The sequence below is a fragment of the Stylophora pistillata genome, chromosome 2 (genome assembly GCF_964205215.1).
Source record: "Stylophora pistillata chromosome 2, jaStyPist1.2, whole genome shotgun sequence".
NCBI lineage: Eukaryota > Metazoa > Cnidaria > Anthozoa > Scleractinia > Pocilloporidae > Stylophora > Stylophora pistillata.
The window spans coordinates 23363261-23383424 of record NC_142520.1 but is presented as its reverse complement, the minus strand read 5'-3'; the positions used below and the strand labels follow the sequence as shown (position 1 = coordinate 23383424).

Genomic DNA, 20164 nt, shown 5'->3' with positions numbered 1-20164 from the left:
CTTTGAAAAGCGTATTTCCCGGTGAATTCGCCGTATGCCAGGGCCGAATTCTTGGCTTGCCGATCGATTGCCGATTACTTCAGAGTATATGTCAATGTAGAAAATAGTTCAAGGACTGTTAATGTTCGACAATATTCATATTCATGGTATTGAACTGGAACTAGCCTGCAGTCGAGGCTCATGCGGGAAAATATTTTCACGTGCAAACATTTTTAATAAGACTCCCCCGCATGAGCCTCGACTGTAAGCTAGTTCCACGCATAATCGATGCTTATTTTCAAAAGTTATTATATGAACCGATCTTGAATTGTTTTGTCCAGTTCGAGTCCAGTGTATTGCGCAAAGTTGAAAGGGAAAGGCGTTGAAGAGGCGGACGGATGTTATTTTCTTAAAAACATATTTAAGCACTGTTTTTTTGAAAATGCACTTTTCGCCAGATTCTCCTTTACTTCAAAATACTGGAGAAGGTATCGAGACCTTGGTGAACACAAATTAATCGAAATTAAACAGACCACAACACTTATACTGACCTTGGTTTATTATAGGAATCCCGGCGCGATTCGGTAATCTCAAAATGATGCCTTTCCAATGAACGTGATATGACTTTGACTGAAACCTAGAGCGCTTAAATCTAGGAATAAAACACCAATTTTCAGTTTAGACACTGATTTACATACGCACATGGTTCAAAAAAGCCAAATTATATCGATGGACAAGTACAAATCCTTGGAAGCTGATTCGAAGTGCACAAGGATTTTGGAATTGCTGCGAACAAATCGATAACAAAAGACATCAAAATAGTTTTTCTTTTTTCACGACATGAGTCCATCGCTATGATGGATAGGACAAATTGGCCAGTTCAGAAAAAGATAATAACAATAACAACAAAAATTTATCCACCTCAGAATCAACCAAGACAGTCACAACAAATTAATGAAAGCAATAAATGTGGTACCCATATTAAGTAATGTTCCACATAAGAACAATAGCAAACTTCATTGTTCCGTGGCATTAATTGGCTCTTTCCCACATAAAATATCTTTGATTTCAAGAATAGGGAAGGAGCTCGTTACAAAAACAAAATCCATTTGCATCAAATAGATTTTAGGTAATGTTCGTGCTTAAACAATCAGAATAGCAAAAGACAATAGATATTAAATTTGCCATATACAATATCTTTTAAAAATTGTATGTTGTGCGATTGGGTCTCAAATATACTTGAAACCTTAAAAAAAATTAGACAAAATGCAACTTGAACCATAACTTTTTAGCGGTTTTTTGAGTCTAGGCCAATGAGATCACTAGTTGTTAAAATGAAAAAAGTTGACATTCCATCGTGCATTGCCTTTCAGTGCTATCCTTGTTGTACGGATCATTACTTAAACCCAAAGTTCTGGTTAACATCTTTTTTTAAATAAAGGATTCTAATCCTTTACTAATCACTGAGAATAAAGGATTAGAGAGTTTTTATAGCTGCTATACTGATACTAATAGTGTGGCAGGCGTAAACCAGCACCGATTTGCTCTTTCATGATCCATTTAGCTATAATCGTCTGTTTTTTATTTCAATATTGTATTAAACCGGTCTGAACGTAACTTTAAAGCTCTGATCAAATAGGTGCCATAAAATACATTCAAATCGTCACCTTGTTCTTTCTTGCGATCTGCCACGCCTCCTTGGTGATCGTGACAGGTGTTGAGAACTGAAAGAGATGTGCCAACAAAAATGTAGATGAGAAATCAATTGTTCATTATTGCTTTGAGGAACTTCATATGTTTAAATCAAACTAGTAAACCGAACGGTGTAACAAGTTAAAATCATAGTATAAAAGCAAAGATAGATACAACATAGGAAGAAATGTATAGTTATACTGTATTTCGGCTTGCCAAACCAACCTTCTTCAGGTGAGATGTTTTTTTTTAATAAAGGTGACAATTTTACGTAACAACGGAAGTACGTGGGGCTCCACTTAGAAAAATAGCAATGATAGACAAATAAAAGTAACTGATAACAAAAAATACAAAGAAAACATTGAAAGAAAACTAATACGAAAATGAATAATTAGTATGTTTCTTCTCGAATGTTCAGACCATGAGTTACAAGCGTTCTGCCTTTTGAAATTAAGAATGCGTCTTTAGCTTTATGTATTGAGTCTCGGTTAGGGAAAATTTTTTCAATGGGGAATAGTTGCTTATTATTGGCAGTGTAATATTCTACGATATATTGTAAATTACAGCAGTTACGGGGTCACATATATTCGATAGTGTATGTTTCGCCGGTAGAAAAGAAAGTTGGAAGAAAGTAGTTAGTAATTCCGTTGGAAATGTGGGATTGACATCTTGAAACTCGCCACGTGCTTTGCCAATTTTGCTTACGAAGACAGTTTCGAGACAGTTCCTCGATGCGCTAATTAATGGTATATGTTTTGGTGTATTTTATTGGGAAATTTTTCATATTAATAATTCTAGCTATTTTTCGAAACGAAATCGTAATTTGCTAAACGGTATTTTGCGGATAGTTATTAAATAATAGTTATTAAATAAAAGACGAAGGAAGCTCAGTTTTGTTCTACGGTGGACGTCAGTCATTTCGCGTTTTAAGATTGGCTGCAGCGTGTGAAAACAATTCACTAAACAGAAAACTATAATAAATCAACATTTAAGCACTTAAAATTGACCCACCTTTCCGATCTCTTCGACCGTTTTGAGCTTCGCTCTGACCTTTCAGGCGACCAGGATTGGGAACGTGACCTGGAAATAATAATACAATTTTGATAGCGTATGACCTGTAGTGAACAACAGACAATTAAACATGAACCGAATATCGATTACGATATCAAGCTTGAGTTTAACCTACCGTCTGTCCGATCTCTCTTCTTTTTTTCCCCATTTGTAGATTACAGTTCGATTACTCTTGGAAACTCTAAAAACACACCGACACGTCACTCGAGGCAGATAGTCACAAAGAGACGAACCAGACAGTGATGACATAACGACCATAAAAAGCACGCACCAATCAGGACCGAAATCGGGAAAAAGTTGCGCAATCGGCTGGAAAAGGAGGATCTGTAATTGAATAGCGCGACTAGAATCTGAGACTGGAAGGCACCGAAAGGTTATAAAAACCATCAAAGACATCAAAGATTTGACGAAGGTTGCAAGTTTCGAGCGCATGATCTCTATCGCTTCTTTACGCGATTCTATTTTGGTATAATTCTTTATTCCCAATGAAGCCCTCGTTATTCATTATTCATTTTCTTTTTAAGCCGTTATTCCTTATTCATTTTCTTTTTCAAGCCGTTATTCATTATTCATTATTCCGCTTCCACTCCCGAAAAACGTGCAAGAAAACAATTAGTAACATAAGTCGCACTGCCAATGCCGCCAGTAAACAGCAGTACTGATAAACTGTTCATACGTGTTATGTCAAGAAATTTACTGTTAAATACACTTCGAGAAAATATATTAAAAGACCTAAAAAGTCATAATCATCATGTGCACTCTAAAGGAGCCGTTTGTTTATTATCTGTAGTGCAACGTCGAACGTTCGACATACAGAATTTTCCCTGCTGAATGCAATGTCTTGTTCTGGTAGAATTCAAGGAGGTGGAGCCACAAGGTCCTCTGTTCCGGGCTTGCAGAATGTTCGAATCTCGCGGAAGAGATACTGTTTTCGGTCGTGACTTAATCCTTCAGGGTTGATCGTGGGTGGCAGCATGGATGCAGGCGGCAGGATAGCGAGGTCACTGTTTTTCAGCAGCGTTCGTGACTGTTCGGGAGAAGTGCTAAATTCTTTAAAGTAAACTTTTCCAGGTTCGTCTTTCGAAAATCTGAAATGATGGTACTTTTTATGTTCGGCAGTTTGTTGAAGTACCTCTCGAGAAATGAAGACCAATAGTAAGCTGTAACAATGGTCCTTCCGTCGTGTGTACCAACCAGCTGTGCCTTGTTGACACCAACGGTGCTTGAACCCTCCACTATGTCCGCAAACTCATACAAAGATGAAACAAAATGTACTTTATAAGATCTCTTGATTATCCCGAAGCAGCGATCGGGACCAAACTTCGTATGGCCGGCAATTAGGAAAGAGTAATTAATGGAGTCATGCAACCGCAGGATCGTTCTCCATGCTAGATACCAGATAAAATAATTGTTTTTGTTCTGTCCCGAGCAGTTGTCTGAGTGAAGATATGCCTGTGTTTCGCCAAGTCCGTGGTTTTGGAAATAGTGATGAGCATAACTGATCGTGGTGTTTGCTCCTTTACCAACGTCACTCACCTCGTCAATTAGATAATTTACTTGTCGGGGTATTGCTTCGCACATGACACCGAAAATTCCACATTTACGGGGTGTCTTGAAATAAATGAGTCCTGGCTGCATCAGATTGCTAGAAATATGGATCTGCTGGGCAAAGTCGAAAGAATAATGAACTGTTGTCTGCAGGGAACAGGCTTCGTGAACTTCGTCCAAATCTATTTGGTCTTCAATCGTTTGAAAGTTGGTTTTCGCTTCCTGGCAGACTCTCTTATAAAGCTCTCTTTCCGTTTGAACACAGTTCAGATGCTCGTGCTGGGCTCGAACGCACTCGGATTTTTCCTGGTCCGGAAGATTAGCAGATCGTAGTAGCTTAGAGGTGTTTTGCTGGCAGGTTATACAAAGGTCGGACATAGGTTTTGCTACAAAAACGTCCGGGTGAAACTGCTGCCACAGATCAATAAACTTAGTGTAGGAGACCGCTTGCTTTTCAGTTTCTAGACATGCTTTTTTAAACTCGCGCCAAACAGACATTTTGGTATCACTCGATGAGAGCAGCTTGATGTCGTCATTCTTAAAACCTGGTATCCTGCCAGGAAGAAGAACAGCGTTTTCTTGGGCGTAATTTGTTAGAAAGCTTTTTTACATCCTCACTCACCGCGTGCGGTGTGGTGTTGTGTGGCAGTCTTTTGCGGTTTCCGTGAACCCTCAGCGATATCCCGTTTTCTTCGTAGTGGTCTTTCAGTCGGCGGAATCGGGAATAACTGATCCCGTAAAGGTTTAGGAACATTTCTTTGCAGATGGCTCTGGCTTGAAAAGTAAAACTGCATCGAGGACTCCGTTTTCTTTTTTCACCCGATACTTCAATGCTCGTGAATGCTTGGATGTTGGCCAGTATGACCAAGTCGAGTTCGCCATGTGATAGTTCCATACAGTTATTCAAATTTACAAGTACAGCTGCTTCCAAGAATTGTTGAGAACAATGACCACCTTTAATGCCCAGAGAACATCCGCATCCAGCTTGAAGAAACTGTTTCACTTTCCCCACGATTTCCTCTTTGTCAATTAATAACTCAACTTGATCCCCTTCATCCATTTTGGTGATTTGATGAAGAGTTGTAGCAAGATTTAAATTCCATGTAGTTGTCAAGACAACGCGCTTTAGAGTGGAAGTTGATTGGCTGAACTGAACGTTTCGTTACCTTTTGCAAAATATCAAACACGTTATGCAAATTTCGCTTGTGGCGAATGTTGTGATTTGACAAGTGTAAACGCCGCTCGTTGCTCTTATTGACCCAAAGAGATGGTTTCGTCCACCTAAAATAACCTTAGTTCTCTGTATCTCTGTTACTGGTAGATATTTAACGAGAAATGTGCACAGGAATGTTTGATTTTGAACTTTAAAAAACAGGTTCTGAGTTAATGTCGGAAACGCAACCACAAAGTCGATATTCAGCTGAAAATTGAATGATGTTTGTTTTCTTTGCTCTGTGTCAAAGTAATCTGGTCGTTGATTGAAAATAACTATCATCTTTACCCGTTCAACCGTTCACAGCAATCCGTTCAGCCGTTCACCGTAGCCGTTTAGTCGTTCGCCGTCAGCCGTTCAAAAATTTTCCACAACCGTTCGGCCGTTCACCGTCAGCCGTTCAAAATTTTTCTACAGCCGTTCAGCCGTTCACTGTCAGCCGTTCAAGACTTTTCCGCAGCCGTTTACCGTGAGCCGTGAGCTGTTCAAAAATTTTCCACAGCCGTTCACTTTGAACCGTTCAAAAATTTTTTTCAGCCGTTCAGCCGTTCACTTTGAGCCGTTCAAAATTTTTCTTCGGCCGTTTAGCCGTTCATGTTAGCCGTTTCAATCGGCTTGGCCATCCGTTTGTCATCCGTTCACTAGCCGTGCGTTTTGCCGTTCGAACGGATAGCCGCTAGTGTACGTTTTCGCGTGAGAGGTCACATGTTATATATCCCTGAAGCACTCGGGCATTACATTGAATGCCAGGAATTCAACCTGGGTGAACCAGAAAGGACAGACAACATTTCCCTCTATTAACAGCAATTCACGCCGCCATTTAGATTTATCACAACAGAATCGTTGCTAATTAGTGTATATTGTAATGTAACCGTAATTGTATGCAAAATGCCCGAAGGTATAAAACACGTGAATTTTGACTCTACATTTATCATTACTTGGATTAGTGTGTGCGCGAAAAGAACCTTATTTTTACAGGACCGAGTAGTTAACATGGTGTTAGGATTTAACAAACCCAGCCAAGACTAACGTCGACAGCGATCACCGCGATCAACTCTCTCAACCTACAATGGCTGAATTGGAGCATTTACCAGCGCCGAAAGGAAACTTTACGCCAGGCCCCGAATGTTACCAAAAGTGCTTGGATTGGGTTGAGGAATGCGAACTTCCTTTGAATGGTCCGCTAGCTTCGTAAAGCAAAGCTGTGAAAGCAAATTATGTTCTCATTTTGGCAGGAAAAGCTGGAAGAACACACATTAGGTCACTGAATCTCACTACGGAAGAGAAGGGAGATCCAAGCGTGCTGTTTAAAAAGTTCGTGGAGTGGACAAAGCCGAAATCCAACGTACTCGCAGCCGCATCAAACTTCCGCCGCCTGGAGCAAGGTGATCTTAGCCTTGCAGAGTACATTGATAAAGCCACTATTCTGTGCGACCAGTGTGAATATCCTCCAGAAGCCCGTGACCGACTACTTCGGGATGCAATAGTTATTGGACTATGCTCGAAAGAGGCATATTACAAATGCATTGAAAAAGGTTCCGAATTGACGCCAGAAGAGGCAATAGAAATCGCTCAGAATCAGGACGCCACAACACACCAAGTGGGTTATATGCGACCGGAATTCAAAGGCGAACCACTACAAATGGAAGTTCATAAACTCCAAGGAAACAGGCAATCAAGAGCCAACCAGAACAGACAGCAGCAACAGAGACCAGCTTCCAGTGATCGGAAACAGGGAAGGTCAAAGAGGGAAACTTGTTTCTATTGTGGAGCGAAACCGTCACATCCCAAACGTGAGTGTCCCGCAAAGAAGGCAAAGTGCTTCAAGTGTGGGAAGGAAGGGCATTACGGCTCCGTGTGCAAATCAAAGAGTAAAGACGCACGTGTCAATGAGTTACAAGTCCAGTCTACAACAGCTTCTGAATGCACGGACTGCGTACTGAATGAATACGAGCCAGTTTACTTGAACGCGCCTATTCATCACCTCAAGACAGTAACAGTAGAAAGTCTCAATCATCCAAAACCAGAACCTCACATCCGCCCGCTATGGCTCAGCCAGGAATTTCCATCACAAATCTTCCAGATTGACTGCGAGGTTGATATCGGAGCAAGTTGTAACATACTGCCGTTGTACAAGGCTAAAGCACTCTTCGGAAACGACTTGAAGTTAGGCAAACCAACCGTGAATCTCAAGGGCTACAATGACAGTCCAGTGGAGAACCTTGGTTCCTGCATTGTGTACCTTTACCATGGTAACAAGATATTCAGAGTTTTGTGCGAAGTCGCAGACAGCAAAGGTCATATGATCCTAGGCAGAAAGCAAGCGTTAATCATGGAATACGTCAATTTCCCTGAAATCCAGAAACCTGGTGTCCAAGCTAAAACAGATAGGTCTATCAAAACAATCGTGGAAGAGCCCACGAAAACCACTAATGGCCCAGTAATTCCAAGACTTCAGAGATGCACTGATCCAGTGGTACCAGTGATCCAAAGCAGCACTAAAGAGAAGATAACCATTAACGGAAAGACACACTCATTGCCCACCACTAAGGATTACTTACTGCAGGAATACGGCGATGTGTTTCAAGGCATAGGAACTTTACCAGGTGGACCTTATCGTACCCAGTTAAAGGAAGGCTACAACTCCGTTCAACACCCACCGCGCCAAGTTGCAGTCAGCCTAAAACCACCCTATAAAGCAGAATTGGAGAGATTGACACAGCTTGGAGTCATTAAAGAAGTAAGGGAGCGCTCTGAGTGGATTACCTCGATTGTTCCAGTTAAGAAACCAGATGGTTCCTTACGGCTATGTCTTGATCCAAAAGATCTCAACCGAGCGATAAAGAGAAATCAGTGGTACAGCAGAACAGTCGATGACATCCTACCGGAATTAGCAAATTCGAAGTATTTCAGCTTGCTTGACGCGAAATCGGAATATTGGCATGTCTCTCTTGACAAGGAAAGCAGTTACCTGACAACTTTCCATACACCCTGGGGCAAGTACCGATGGCTACGCCTACCCTTTGGGCTAAAGGTATCAGGGGATGTATTTCAGGAAAGAATCGACAGAGTACTGAAAAGTGTCCCCAATAGCGTTAGAATCGTTGACGATATCCTTTGCCACCGCAACGAAGAAACTACCCATGACGTTGCAGTCATCACCCTGCTAGAGACAGTGAGAGTTAACAATCTCAGTTTCAATGCAAACAAATCTGTGTTCAAGTCTCAAGATTGCACATTCTTCGGAGGAAAACTTACCCAGCCGGGTACAAGATAGACCCCAAAAAAGTGCAAGCCATCACAGAGATGAAACCACCAGACAACCTTCAAGATCTGCAAAGCTTCCTAGGACTGGTAAACTACCTAAACCGGTTCAGTCCATCACTGGCAGATTTAACAGCACCGCTTACAACCCTCTGTAAGAAGGACACTCTCTTTACTTGGGAAAGTTCACAACAAACAGCATTTGAGGCTATCAAGAAAGAGATTACAAGTGCACCAGTATTGGCATACTTTGATCAGTCTAAAGCTAGCACTATTCAGTCAGACGCATCCAAGAAAGGACTAGGAGCAGTTCTTCTCCAAGATGATAAGCCTGTGATCTACGCATCAAGAGCCCTCACTGAGACGGAACAATCTTACTCTAACATTGAACGAGAGCTGCTCAGTGTTGTTTTTGCTCTTGAAAAATTTCATCATTATATGTATGGATACACAGCGACGGTGCAAACAGATCACAAACCATTGGTCAGCGTGTGGAAGAAATCCATAGTGTGTAACTCACCACGCCTTCAGAGGCTATTGCTGAGACTATCTCAGTATGACGTAAACATTGAATACCTGAAAGGGAAGGATAATGTCGTAGCTGACGCACTGTCCAGAGTATCTCCTCAGCCAACACCTAAAGAAGGAGAAGACAAGGAAGATTTCGTCCCAGTTCACATGCTCACAGAGGAAATCCCCGCCGGTTCTACGAGAGTTGGAGATTTCAGACGCGCAACTGCAGAAGACACTATTTCCGGCCTACTGATTCAAGTGGTAGCAAATGGATGGCCTGAGTTAAAGAAAGATTGCCACCAACTTCTTGTAGACTACTGGAACTACAGAGAAGAGATCAGCGCAGAGAATGGTCTATTGTTCAAAGGCCATCGGCCCATAGTTCCTGAGAAATTGCGTAGCAGAGTCCTCCAAACCATCCACGAAGGTCATTTTGGTTTTGAGAAGATGCAACTAAGAGCCCGAGAAGCAGTATTCTGGCCAGGAATAACTTTAGATTTACTACAGACAGCACAGGGTTGTGAAGTGTGCCAGACGTTCTCGAGGAGCCCACAACGCGAGACAATGTTGCCCCATGAAGTTCCTCAAGGACCTTGGGAAAAGTTAGGAATTGATTTCTTCGAGTTTCAGTCTACTACCTACCTCCTGATAGCAGACTACTACAGTAGGTTTCCCGTGATCCGGAAGGTACGCAGCACCAATGCGAACACTACCACCGAGATTTTGAAGCAAGTATTTAGCGAATATGGAGTACCTCAAACCGTTATGATAGACAACGGTCCCCCGTTCTCGTCAAAGGAATTTGCAGCTTTTGCAAACCAATACCGATTTGACCACATCTCGTCAGCCCTCGTTACCCGCAGAGTAATGCTTTTATCGAACGTACGGTGCAGACGGTCAAGCAGTGCATGAGAAAATGTGCAGCCGCAGGACATGATCCAAACTTAGCTATGTTGGTCTACAGAGCCACACCCCTTACTACCAGCATACCGTCACCTGCAGAGCTATTGAATGGACGAAAATACAGAGCATTACTTCCAACCAAATCCCCTATCCAGAATCCTCGTTACCAGGTTGTCCGAGAGCAAATGGTGAAAGACAAGAACAAAGTGTGCGAACACTACAAGAAAAATGCAAGGGATGTACCTTCATTGCCACAAAATCAGAGAGTGTACGTACAGGTTCACCCCCAATATAACCAGTGGACTCCAGCAACCGTTACCAAAACGCCAGTAGCGTCTCAACCGAGATCGTACAGTGTCGAAACTATTAAGGGAGCACAGTTCGTGAGGAATCGTCGCTTCCTTCGTCCAGCACAGGAGATTACTCCCGTTCCTGCCGATAGTATGAAGCGTGACGATAATAGTAGCAGTGAACGACCAAGCCGTGTGATTACAAGACCTAAAAGACTTATAGAGACAATTTAATTAGTTTCAATGTTTTCAGTTAAGGCCTAAGTTTCTTTTTATTAGAGGGGAGATGTTGCATAATCAGCAATTCACGCTGTCATTTAGATTTATCACAACAGAATCGTTGCTAATTAGTGTATATTGTAATGTAACCGTAATTATATGCAAAATGCCCGAAGGTATAAAACACGTGAATTTTGACTCTACATTTATTATTACTTGGATTAGTGTGTGCGAAAATAAAGAACCTTATTTTTACAGGACCGAGTAGTTAACAACGCTCTTTAACAAAGGCAATTTAAAAGGTTTCGTCAAGATTGTTTACGTACAGAATTAAATGGGGTTCCACGGTTACAAACATTTTACTCATCGGTAAAGGCTTCAAGAACTAATTCGTTATTATTCTTAGCTTTATCGAAGCCTATTTAAAAGTGTCAGGTTATCTCTGATAGCTGCTTTTTACCTTTAAATGTGGACACAGACCACTTTGTGGTTTCTTTTGTCTTTTTGGAGTGCCACTCGCTTACAAGCAATGCAAGTTCGCTTTCACTTAGACTCGCAAATCTCTTTACAGGTGGGTCAAGAAATGAGAAATCAAATAATTTAAAGATGGCATATCTGTCTCATTTTCCCGAAATATCGAAGACATTTCCATATTTCCGGCAGAAGAGATTCCAGCCATTATTTAAAGAAACAGTTTCCTACGAAACATTTGCTCACTTGGAAACATTTGCTCACGTTAGCAGCGTACACCTATGGGCAAATGGGGGAGGCTAAATCGACCAATCAGAGCGCACGCTTTAGTTTAGTTATGTTATAATCCTAAATATGAGGTGATTCGAGCATCATATTTAGGATAATAGGCCCTGTTCCCGTCAGCACTGGATTAACATGCGGCAGAAGCAGTTTTCCATTGCAAATTAGCAACTCCTCTTCCCCATCCCCTCCTTGTTCTGATTATAACAATCATGGGTACGGTTCGTTGATTTCATTTAAGACATCGACGAGTGTGTTACAAGAACCTACAACTGCAGCGAGAACGCGAACTGCACAAACACCAAGGGGTCTTACAACTGCTCTTGTAATCCTGGATTCAGCGGGGATATAGACAAGTGCAAAGGTATTTATTTTTAAGGAGCATTGTTCAGAGCATGATGCCTACTCCTAACTAGCCTATGGTAGATATACACGTTTTAGAATCCTAATTATTAGTATCAGGTTTCAAATATTAAGCCTTTCTTCCTGAAGAACTGGATTAACAAGCGGCAGAGTCGGTTTTCCATTGCAAATTAGCAACTCCTCTCCCCCACCCACTTCCTTGTTTTGAAGATAACAATCATGGGTATGGTCACATGATTTCATTTCAGACATCGACGAGTGTGATGAAAAATACCCACAACTGTAGCAACAACGCCAACTGTACAAATACCGAGGGATCTTACAACTGCTCTTGTATTTCTGGATTTAGCGGGGATGGACATCAGTGCCAAGGTATAAGCCAGCAGAGCATGATATTGTTAAAGAGATATAATTCCATATATTTTCATTTCTGCTTAAGAAGGACCCTGAGCGATATAAACAGAGCTACTCAAGGCATAACAATAGCTTTTTGGCTGCAAACGCAAGTATTGAGTATCTGACATGACATAATACAAGACACGCACATTTTATGTCCTATTTGAGGTCAGAATGAGTTTGAGCCATGCTCCATTGTTAGGGTAAAGTCTGTTCATCAGACCTCCGGCTTCCATAGTGAAGTGACCAGGAGTACTTCTACTCCCCAACGGATGGGATGCAGGGTTACCCCGCAAGGTTTTCCCCCCAGCATTAAATTCGCCGGTACCCACTTAAACACCTGGGTGAAGAAAGGCACCATGAGAATGAGATTCAGAATCGAGGACACTAACTCTCACATTGGGAGTAAGGTTAAAAGCTTATTTTCCTTAGAGCACACTCAGGTTGGAAGCCCAATTTCGATACCTTGCTCGTTGTTATTCTTTAATACTGTAATTGATGAGGGCTGCTGATTTAATTTCAGACATTGACGAGTGTTCTGAAAACAGCCACAACTGCAGCAATATAACTGCCTCTTGTAATAATACCACGGGATCTTTCAAGTGTATTTGTAAACCAGGATGCAGTGGTGACGGATACAGCTGCACAGGTACTGAACAGTATTTACAACATGACGCTTTGTCGTATCAGAGCGAAAAAACCTTTAGAACTGGACGAATTAAGGCAACATAAATGGTAACCAGATATGATTCGGAAGATGATGCTCTGGTAGAATAATTCCTTAATGGATGACTGAATGCTTTTGATCAATGCAAAAAACCATAGAAACTCTGAAACTCCATGCACAGCTTTAAAAGATTTTATTCAATCTTCGTGTACTTTTGGGATAAAATTAATGACCGGGGACTCACTTACCTCACTCGTTTGTTTATGGAACTAAGATGAGCTTGAGCTGCATCTAGAAAACTCTTAACAAGAGCAATTTTCCTCCAGCTTTTGTAGTTATATCCCCACACTTCCCCGTCGTTATATTTCATCACGATATTGGATACCAACTGTTGGTTTCATTTTAGACATCGACGAGTTTGCTGAAAATATCCACAATTGTAACAAAAGCAACGCCACTTGCACCAGCAGCAAGGGATCGTTAAACTGTTCTTGTAATCCTGGTTTAAGTGGTGATGGATACAACTGCACAGGTATGTCATATTTTTCAGGGCACGAGCACGTAAATTTACCAACCTCTCTGCATAAAAAGCTATAACCTAGACGGAGATGTGATATTGGGGTATCTAAGAAATGAAAGAAACTCTATTTTTTATGTATGTTTTGCTCTTTGGTTTTCTAATTATTTTTCACTGTTTCTGTATTGTTATTATTCTTGGTATTATATATTACTATTATCATTACTATCATTATTGTTATGGTCACTTTGATAATTATTGTTATTTGCTAGATTTTAAGTGCGTAAACTTACCAGCCTCCCTACATAAAAAGCAAAAAAATTAACGGAGACGTGATGTTGTGGTATCAAGGAAGAGGGCGAGCCCAAGTTTTTTTCCGTTTTTTGTTTTTGTTTTTTTTAGCACTATATTTCTTTATTTTTATTGGTATTTAACTAATTATTATTTTTGCTTTAGCTATATATTCAAACTTAAAAATGAATGCGAATGTTAGGATTATTGGGAGGGAGTATTTGAATTTTAGCAGAGTTTTTCCTTCATTATAATAATAATGATAATAATAATAATAATTATTATTATTATTATTATTGTTATTATAACTAGTATTGTTGTTGGTTGGTAATTTCTTTTGACAGTCTGCTGATTTCATTTCAGACATCAACGAGTGTGTTCAAAACCACAATTGTAGTGAGAACGCCAACTGCACAATCACCGAGGGATCTTGCAAGTGCTCCTGCAATCCTGGATTCAGCGAGGATGGACATGGATGCGAAGGTAAAATCCTGCGGAGCACGATCTTATCAAATACATGCAATCCATTGGTATTCCCTACTCCCTAAGAATACACCGGACTGGTATATTGCTTTTCGATTGCAAACTCATGTACTGAGTTCCTGAGATGCCATGACTTAAGAAAAAGTACAATTCACGGCTTTTTCAGAGAGAGTTTGAGCCAGCCTCCATTTGGAGTGACGTTAGATCTCTTATCTTAACAACAACCTGTGGTTTTCAGATTGGAGGCCCAGTTTTCAGCCTCTTTTTATTATTATTCTTTATCAGCATGATTGATATGGACTGCTGATTTCATTTTAGACATTGACGAGTGTTCTCGAAACAGCCACAGCTGCAGCGATATAACTGCCACTTGTAACAATACAAAGGGATCATTTAAGTGCATTTGTAAAAAAGGATTCAGTGGTGAGGGACACAACTGCACTGGTACCAAATTATTCAGAACATGATGCTTTGTCATATCAGCGCGAAAAATCTATAGAGCTGGTCCTGACAATGCTACCGTAAATGGAAATCTGATATTATTTGGAATATTATGCTCTTTTATTGCATCGCTTGCAGCGCCCGTGGACAAGATGAAGAGAATCCTGTGTTCTGATTGGCTACCCGAGCGGACGAAGTGGGCCCATATTGCTCGCTCGGGACTGCCCGCATTGATCCTGCGCAAGAAAAAAAACTTGACTTAGAACTAAATTCGTACTTCTTGGACAATGTCGACAATGGAAACGCAAAAAGTAGCAGAAGATAGTCAAAACAAAGAAAATAGAAACTACTCTCGTGGCTTTGTTGTGCTACAAACACAGTTGGCTTTCTTTTCCGGCTATTGTTATTATTATTGGTAATATTACTGTTATTATTATCATTATCATGATGAAAATGATGATGATGATGATTATCGATGACGATGATGATTTGAGGATCGCGGGTGAAGCGCCGCGCTGCGTATGACTGTAATAATTGTGACGTTGAAATCGCAGCTGCCGAGGGAGCCATTGACATTGTTTAATGATTTTTAGCAGCCTTGTATATAGGGTTCTAGATTTGCCATTCACCTTTCTCTTTTCTGTATAGTTTTAGATATGCTTTTACTTATCAGATTATAAGATTATTATTATTACTATTATTACTATTATTGTAATGCTAATTTTTTTCTTTTCTCTTATATTGTAATCAGTCCTCTATCGTGAACATTAATATTAATTATTTTCAACAATTTTAAATAATTAGATTTATAACACAACCAAAGTAAAGCGCGCGCTCTGATTGGTTAATTTTTGCGTCCCCCATTTGCTCATGGGTATACGCTGCTGACGTAAGCAAATGCAAAGACTATTTTTCCGCGCGCGCTTGTTTTTTTCTGGTCGCGTAAGGTGTTTGGTCGAGGCGATGGCCGAGAGCGACTCTAGCTTTTTGCGTGCTTAGCAAACCTCCCAAGTGCATCCATAACTCAATAGTGTACGCTGTGGTGTTTACCATTTATTTTATAACATAACATTGATGCATTGTAGCTAAAGAGTTCCCTTTTATTTAACAAATCTTACGTGACCAGAAAAAACAAGCGCGCGCGGAAAAATAGTCTTTGCATTTGCTCACGTCAGCAGCGTACACCCATGGGCAAATTGGGGAAGCTAAATTGACCAATCAGAGCGCGCGCTTTACTTTGGTTGTGTTATAAATATATATGATAACTCGATATAATTCAGAGCTTATTGGGGACCTCTCTTCCTTTTTCCCTTTAGCTTTGGTGTTCGTGATCATGGTCATAAGTAGAGTCTTTTGATTTCATTTCAGACATCGATGAATGTGCTCACAATATCCCCAACTGCAGCAGGGACAATGCTACCTGTATGAACACCAAGGGATCGTACATCTGTTCTTGTAATCCTGGATTCACTGGAGATGGACGGATCTGCCAAGGTGATTCACAGCTTGTCTTATTTAACAAATTAATTTCATGATTAAAAACATGCTTTAATCAATTACAGCATGAGATTTAGCATATCAGGAGGTGAAACGTACTAAGAGGGGGTATCTTCAATGACCTGTTATTCTTTACTGAATGGTATAACACAAGCCCTGAAACAGCCGAGACGGGCCCAAGAATACTTATCGATATTTTACTCGCGCGACTCTTACACTTCTTTCGTGCTTAGAAACCTCCTGCGTGCATCCATAACTCGATAGTGTACGCTGTGGTGTTTACCATTTGTTAATTATCATGCTCTCAAAAAAAGATGAGCTGGCGATGCTGTATTTTTAACATTATGTGTTAAAGCCTTCCTTCCCCAACTTACCCCTCTCTCCATCCGCAGTATGCTGGTAAAACCCACAAATGCAACAAGGACGAAGCGATTTCTAGAGATAACGAGATGTCATTAACTTGTCTTGTCTTGTCTTGCCTTCTCTCCATTGCCATTTTGTACTTTAGAAATCGAAGAATATGCCAAAAGTACTTGCAGCCTCAGCAATGATAATGTCACTTGTTAAGTCAAAATTAATTCTTCAAATCAGAAAACTGAAGTAAAGAGCGCGGTATCTTTGTGCAATGGCTGTTGGATACGTTCCCTCCAGTTTGTTCATTAATCACAAATAAAAATTCGTCGTTCCCGTTGTTAATTGGACGAACGTTAATTTTGCAGTAAAATACTGGTAAAATCAGTACGAATTTTATTCACTTTCCCCTCTCGAACCGTGGTGCTCGTTATTACGATCATGATACAGTTTGTTAATTTAATTGTAGATATCGAAGAGTGCGCTCAAAGCACCCATAACGGTTCTAATGCCATTTGCAATAACACCATGAGATCGTTCATTTGGTCTTGTAATTTTGGATGCAACAGAGATGAATACAACTACCGAGAGTATAGTATCCACAGTCAATCATTTTTTGTTCTAACCTGCTTCTTCACGCATCACTGCTGACAAATAGCATTAGCAATCATATCTCCCCGTTCCTGTGACCTCTGTCATTCAGTATTTTGACCTAATGTCTATTGACTTTATTTTAGACATCAACGAGTGTGCTACAGATACCCACAAGTGCAGCAATGAACACGTCGTTTGCCAAAATACCAAAGGATCATTCAAGTGCATTTGTAAACGTGGATTCACCGGAGATGTGAATAATTGCACAGGTAATGAACATTGTAGAAACACACGTTTTATAATCCTCATCATAATTTACTCCAATCATCGCATCTAACATAGAAACCACCCCCGTCCCTACTCAATTGGATTAACAGGTGGTAGAGTTTAATTTGAATTGCACATTAGCTCCTCGTTCTCCTTCCCTTCTTCCGAGAGGCAACAATGATCATGGGTACCATCCATTGATTTTATTTAAGACGTGCTATTTGGATAAATATAATCATCTGAGACTCATATATCTCATTTCATTATTTATGGGAATAAAAAGAGCTCAAGCTATAACTAAGAAATTCTTAACAACTGCAATTTTCGTCAAACTATTAGAGTCACATCCTTGAAACTTCCCCATCATGACGAGCTTTGCTCAAGAAAAAAATTCTCAGCAGGCATCGTAAACTGATGCCGAGGTTTGGGGAAGAAGGCGTTGGGTGGATGTCATCACATTAATTACACCACAATGTAATTATACAGATTAGCGTCCACGAATCCACGAGAGATACGCGATTGCGTGCGAGTTAACGCGGGTCATCTGTTGGCGATGAAAATCAAAATCATGAAATGAAATGAAGTTTGTTGTGCGCGTAATGGTCATAAAATACTGCGTTTTCTCTGTTTCTGCCTGTTTCCTTATAACGACATTTTTAATCACGTAGTCTTTCAAAGATCCTTCCTTTTCACAGAAGAGGCAATACCAGCGAGGCGCCGTATTCGAAAAGCCTTTCTTTCGATTATTTAAGTATGATTCTTTCGCTTGGTTTGCCATAAAGCGGTAACAAAAGATATCGCAATTTTCATGTGCCGCACGACCTGAATAACAACCGTATCGAATTTCCAGTATTGCGTCACTTGGTGGATCGATCAGTGTTCACGCTTTGCGATCGTAGTACACGATGTTATTGTTTTGGTACAAAACCTGTGGCGGTCGCACGACTTGGCCTCGTATCCTGGTTAAATTCTTACTAATATTATAATATTAAACCTCGACGAGATTTTTCATGTCGAAATGTCGAAAAGCATCATGTTTTCGATTTCGAAACCATTCGAAATGAAGTCATAGAGGCAGTCGGATTTTCGACGTGCGGCTTTCCACCGGCTAACTTAACCACGTAGAGTCTTTGCAGGATTACAAGTGCCACACTTGACCCTTGCAAGCATTGGTATCTACTTTTGAAAGAGGTATGTGACGTTCCTTTGCGTAAATATTTCATATGCGATGTATTTAAGGTATTTCCCGACGAAATCCAAAGTGTGGCGACACGGGAACTTCAGCCGGCCAACTCATCGTTCGAAGTAGTGGGGTTAGCCAGGATTCCCGACCTCGTTTACGTTGTGTTCACGTTCGGTCTAATAGCTGGTCTATCTTCTTCGAAATAAACAATCCCCGACGAACTTATTAAATCTGCGGGATTTATGACTATCGTAAATCTGGTGAACTCCGCCACGCTAGACTTTGAGCCCGAAGGCGCGAAAAATTTAACTTTTGGCGCCAAACTCAGTCACGACTTCGAAGAGCTCGCTTCCTAACTTACAGAAAGATCAGCTAGGGTAAATTCCCTTGGAGTGGAACTGAAGAAGCTTCGAACACAGATTTCTCATCTCGAATCAGCATGGAGTCAATTTTACAGACCCTTTTTTCCACCTCAATGTTCGTACCTTGTCGTGGTGAGGTGGCTTGAGTGCCTCAATGACCAATTGCAATACAATGCCTTTAAAGAATTCAGCTTCAGTTGGTGGGCTGTATTTTCTGCAAGGTAGAGGCCAGACTAACACGGACTTTGTCATTGTAGTTATTGCTATGATTATTATAATTATCATTATTATTAATGATTTTGTTATTGTTATCATTATCTTTATGATTGTGATTGAATCATTTTCAAAATGAAATAGGCTGCTCAATGAGGATGGCATGCTGAGGCAAGTAGATTTTCATTTATTTACCCCCCCCCCCTCCCCCAAGTAGAAATTCAAGTGTTTCTGATAGTTTTTCTCTTTACTAGAATGTTAGAATGCAGAAGATTTTCTAAGACACATTGTTCAGAGGGCTTGTCTTAAGTAGTTGTTTTCTGATTCAAAACCACCTGCCTAGTTCTGTTTCTCTTGGGTAGTTAGTCCATGGACTGTTGTTATCTGATGGCAGAACTAACAGGTGGATCTGTTTCTCTTGGGTAGTCAGTCCATTATGGGCTGTTGTTATCTGATGGCAGAACCACCAATCTGTTCTGTTTCTCTTGGGTAGTCAGTCTATGGACTGTTGTTATCTGATGGCAGAACCAGTCCCTATTTTTTTCAGCTCTATGCTGTCAGTCTTTTATGGACAGTTATTTTTATCTGATGGCAGTTTTAGCCTGCTCTTTTTGTTTTGAAAAGTGTGTTGCTTATGCTGTTTGTCACGTATCATCTGTTAGTCGGAGGCACTTTGGTCAATCAATGCTATCATTGTCTTCATTATTATTATAATTGTTAATTCAGCTGCTACTCTTCTCTCTTTGCCACAGGGCCCACTACAGACAGCACTAGCTTAATGAAGTCCCAAAACCTTTCACAATGAGCCAACTCAAGAATTGCAGTCCTGAACAGTTTTTGGGGTTTTTCTGCCTTTTCTTGATTTGTTTTTGCCCCAGTTTCAATCACTTGGATACTCATTCAGCTAGACTAACAATAACACTATTTTGTTCATAGATAAACATTGAAATAATCAGAATAGTAATATGAATGATAATAATAATGATTAGATTAATGGAAATAATCAGGAATTATAACCATCAGGATAATGAACATTATTTCTCTAACTATTGTAAATATTAATATCGTTATTATTATTATTATTATCATTATTA

The 20164-nt window shown here is 40.4% G+C and overlaps 1 protein-coding gene, 1 non-coding gene and 1 pseudogene across 2 annotated transcripts; 2 read left to right on the top strand and 1 right to left on the bottom strand.

The window, feature by feature from the left end:
- Window positions 1-3516: 3516 nt before the first annotated feature.
- On the bottom strand, window positions 3517-5356 carry LOC111342948 (uncharacterized). The gene has a single exon (XR_015996648.1). It is a non-coding gene; the product is annotated as an uncharacterized LOC111342948 (transcript).
- A 1216-nt stretch (window positions 5357-6572) lies between these two features.
- Window positions 6573-7668, top strand: LOC148737893 (uncharacterized; annotated as a pseudogene).
- Window positions 7669-10858: 3190 nt separating this feature from the next.
- On the top strand, window positions 10859-17665 carry LOC148737892 (uncharacterized). The gene is made up of 8 exons (XM_088749350.1): window positions 10859-10868; window positions 11687-11809; window positions 12728-12853; window positions 13278-13403; window positions 14043-14162; window positions 15972-16097; window positions 17189-17314; window positions 17652-17665. The coding sequence occupies exons 1-8, from the start codon at window positions 10859-10861 to the stop codon at window positions 17663-17665; spliced, it is 771 nt and encodes a 256-aa protein (XP_088605476.1).
- The last annotated feature ends 2499 nt before the right edge of the window (window positions 17666-20164 follow it).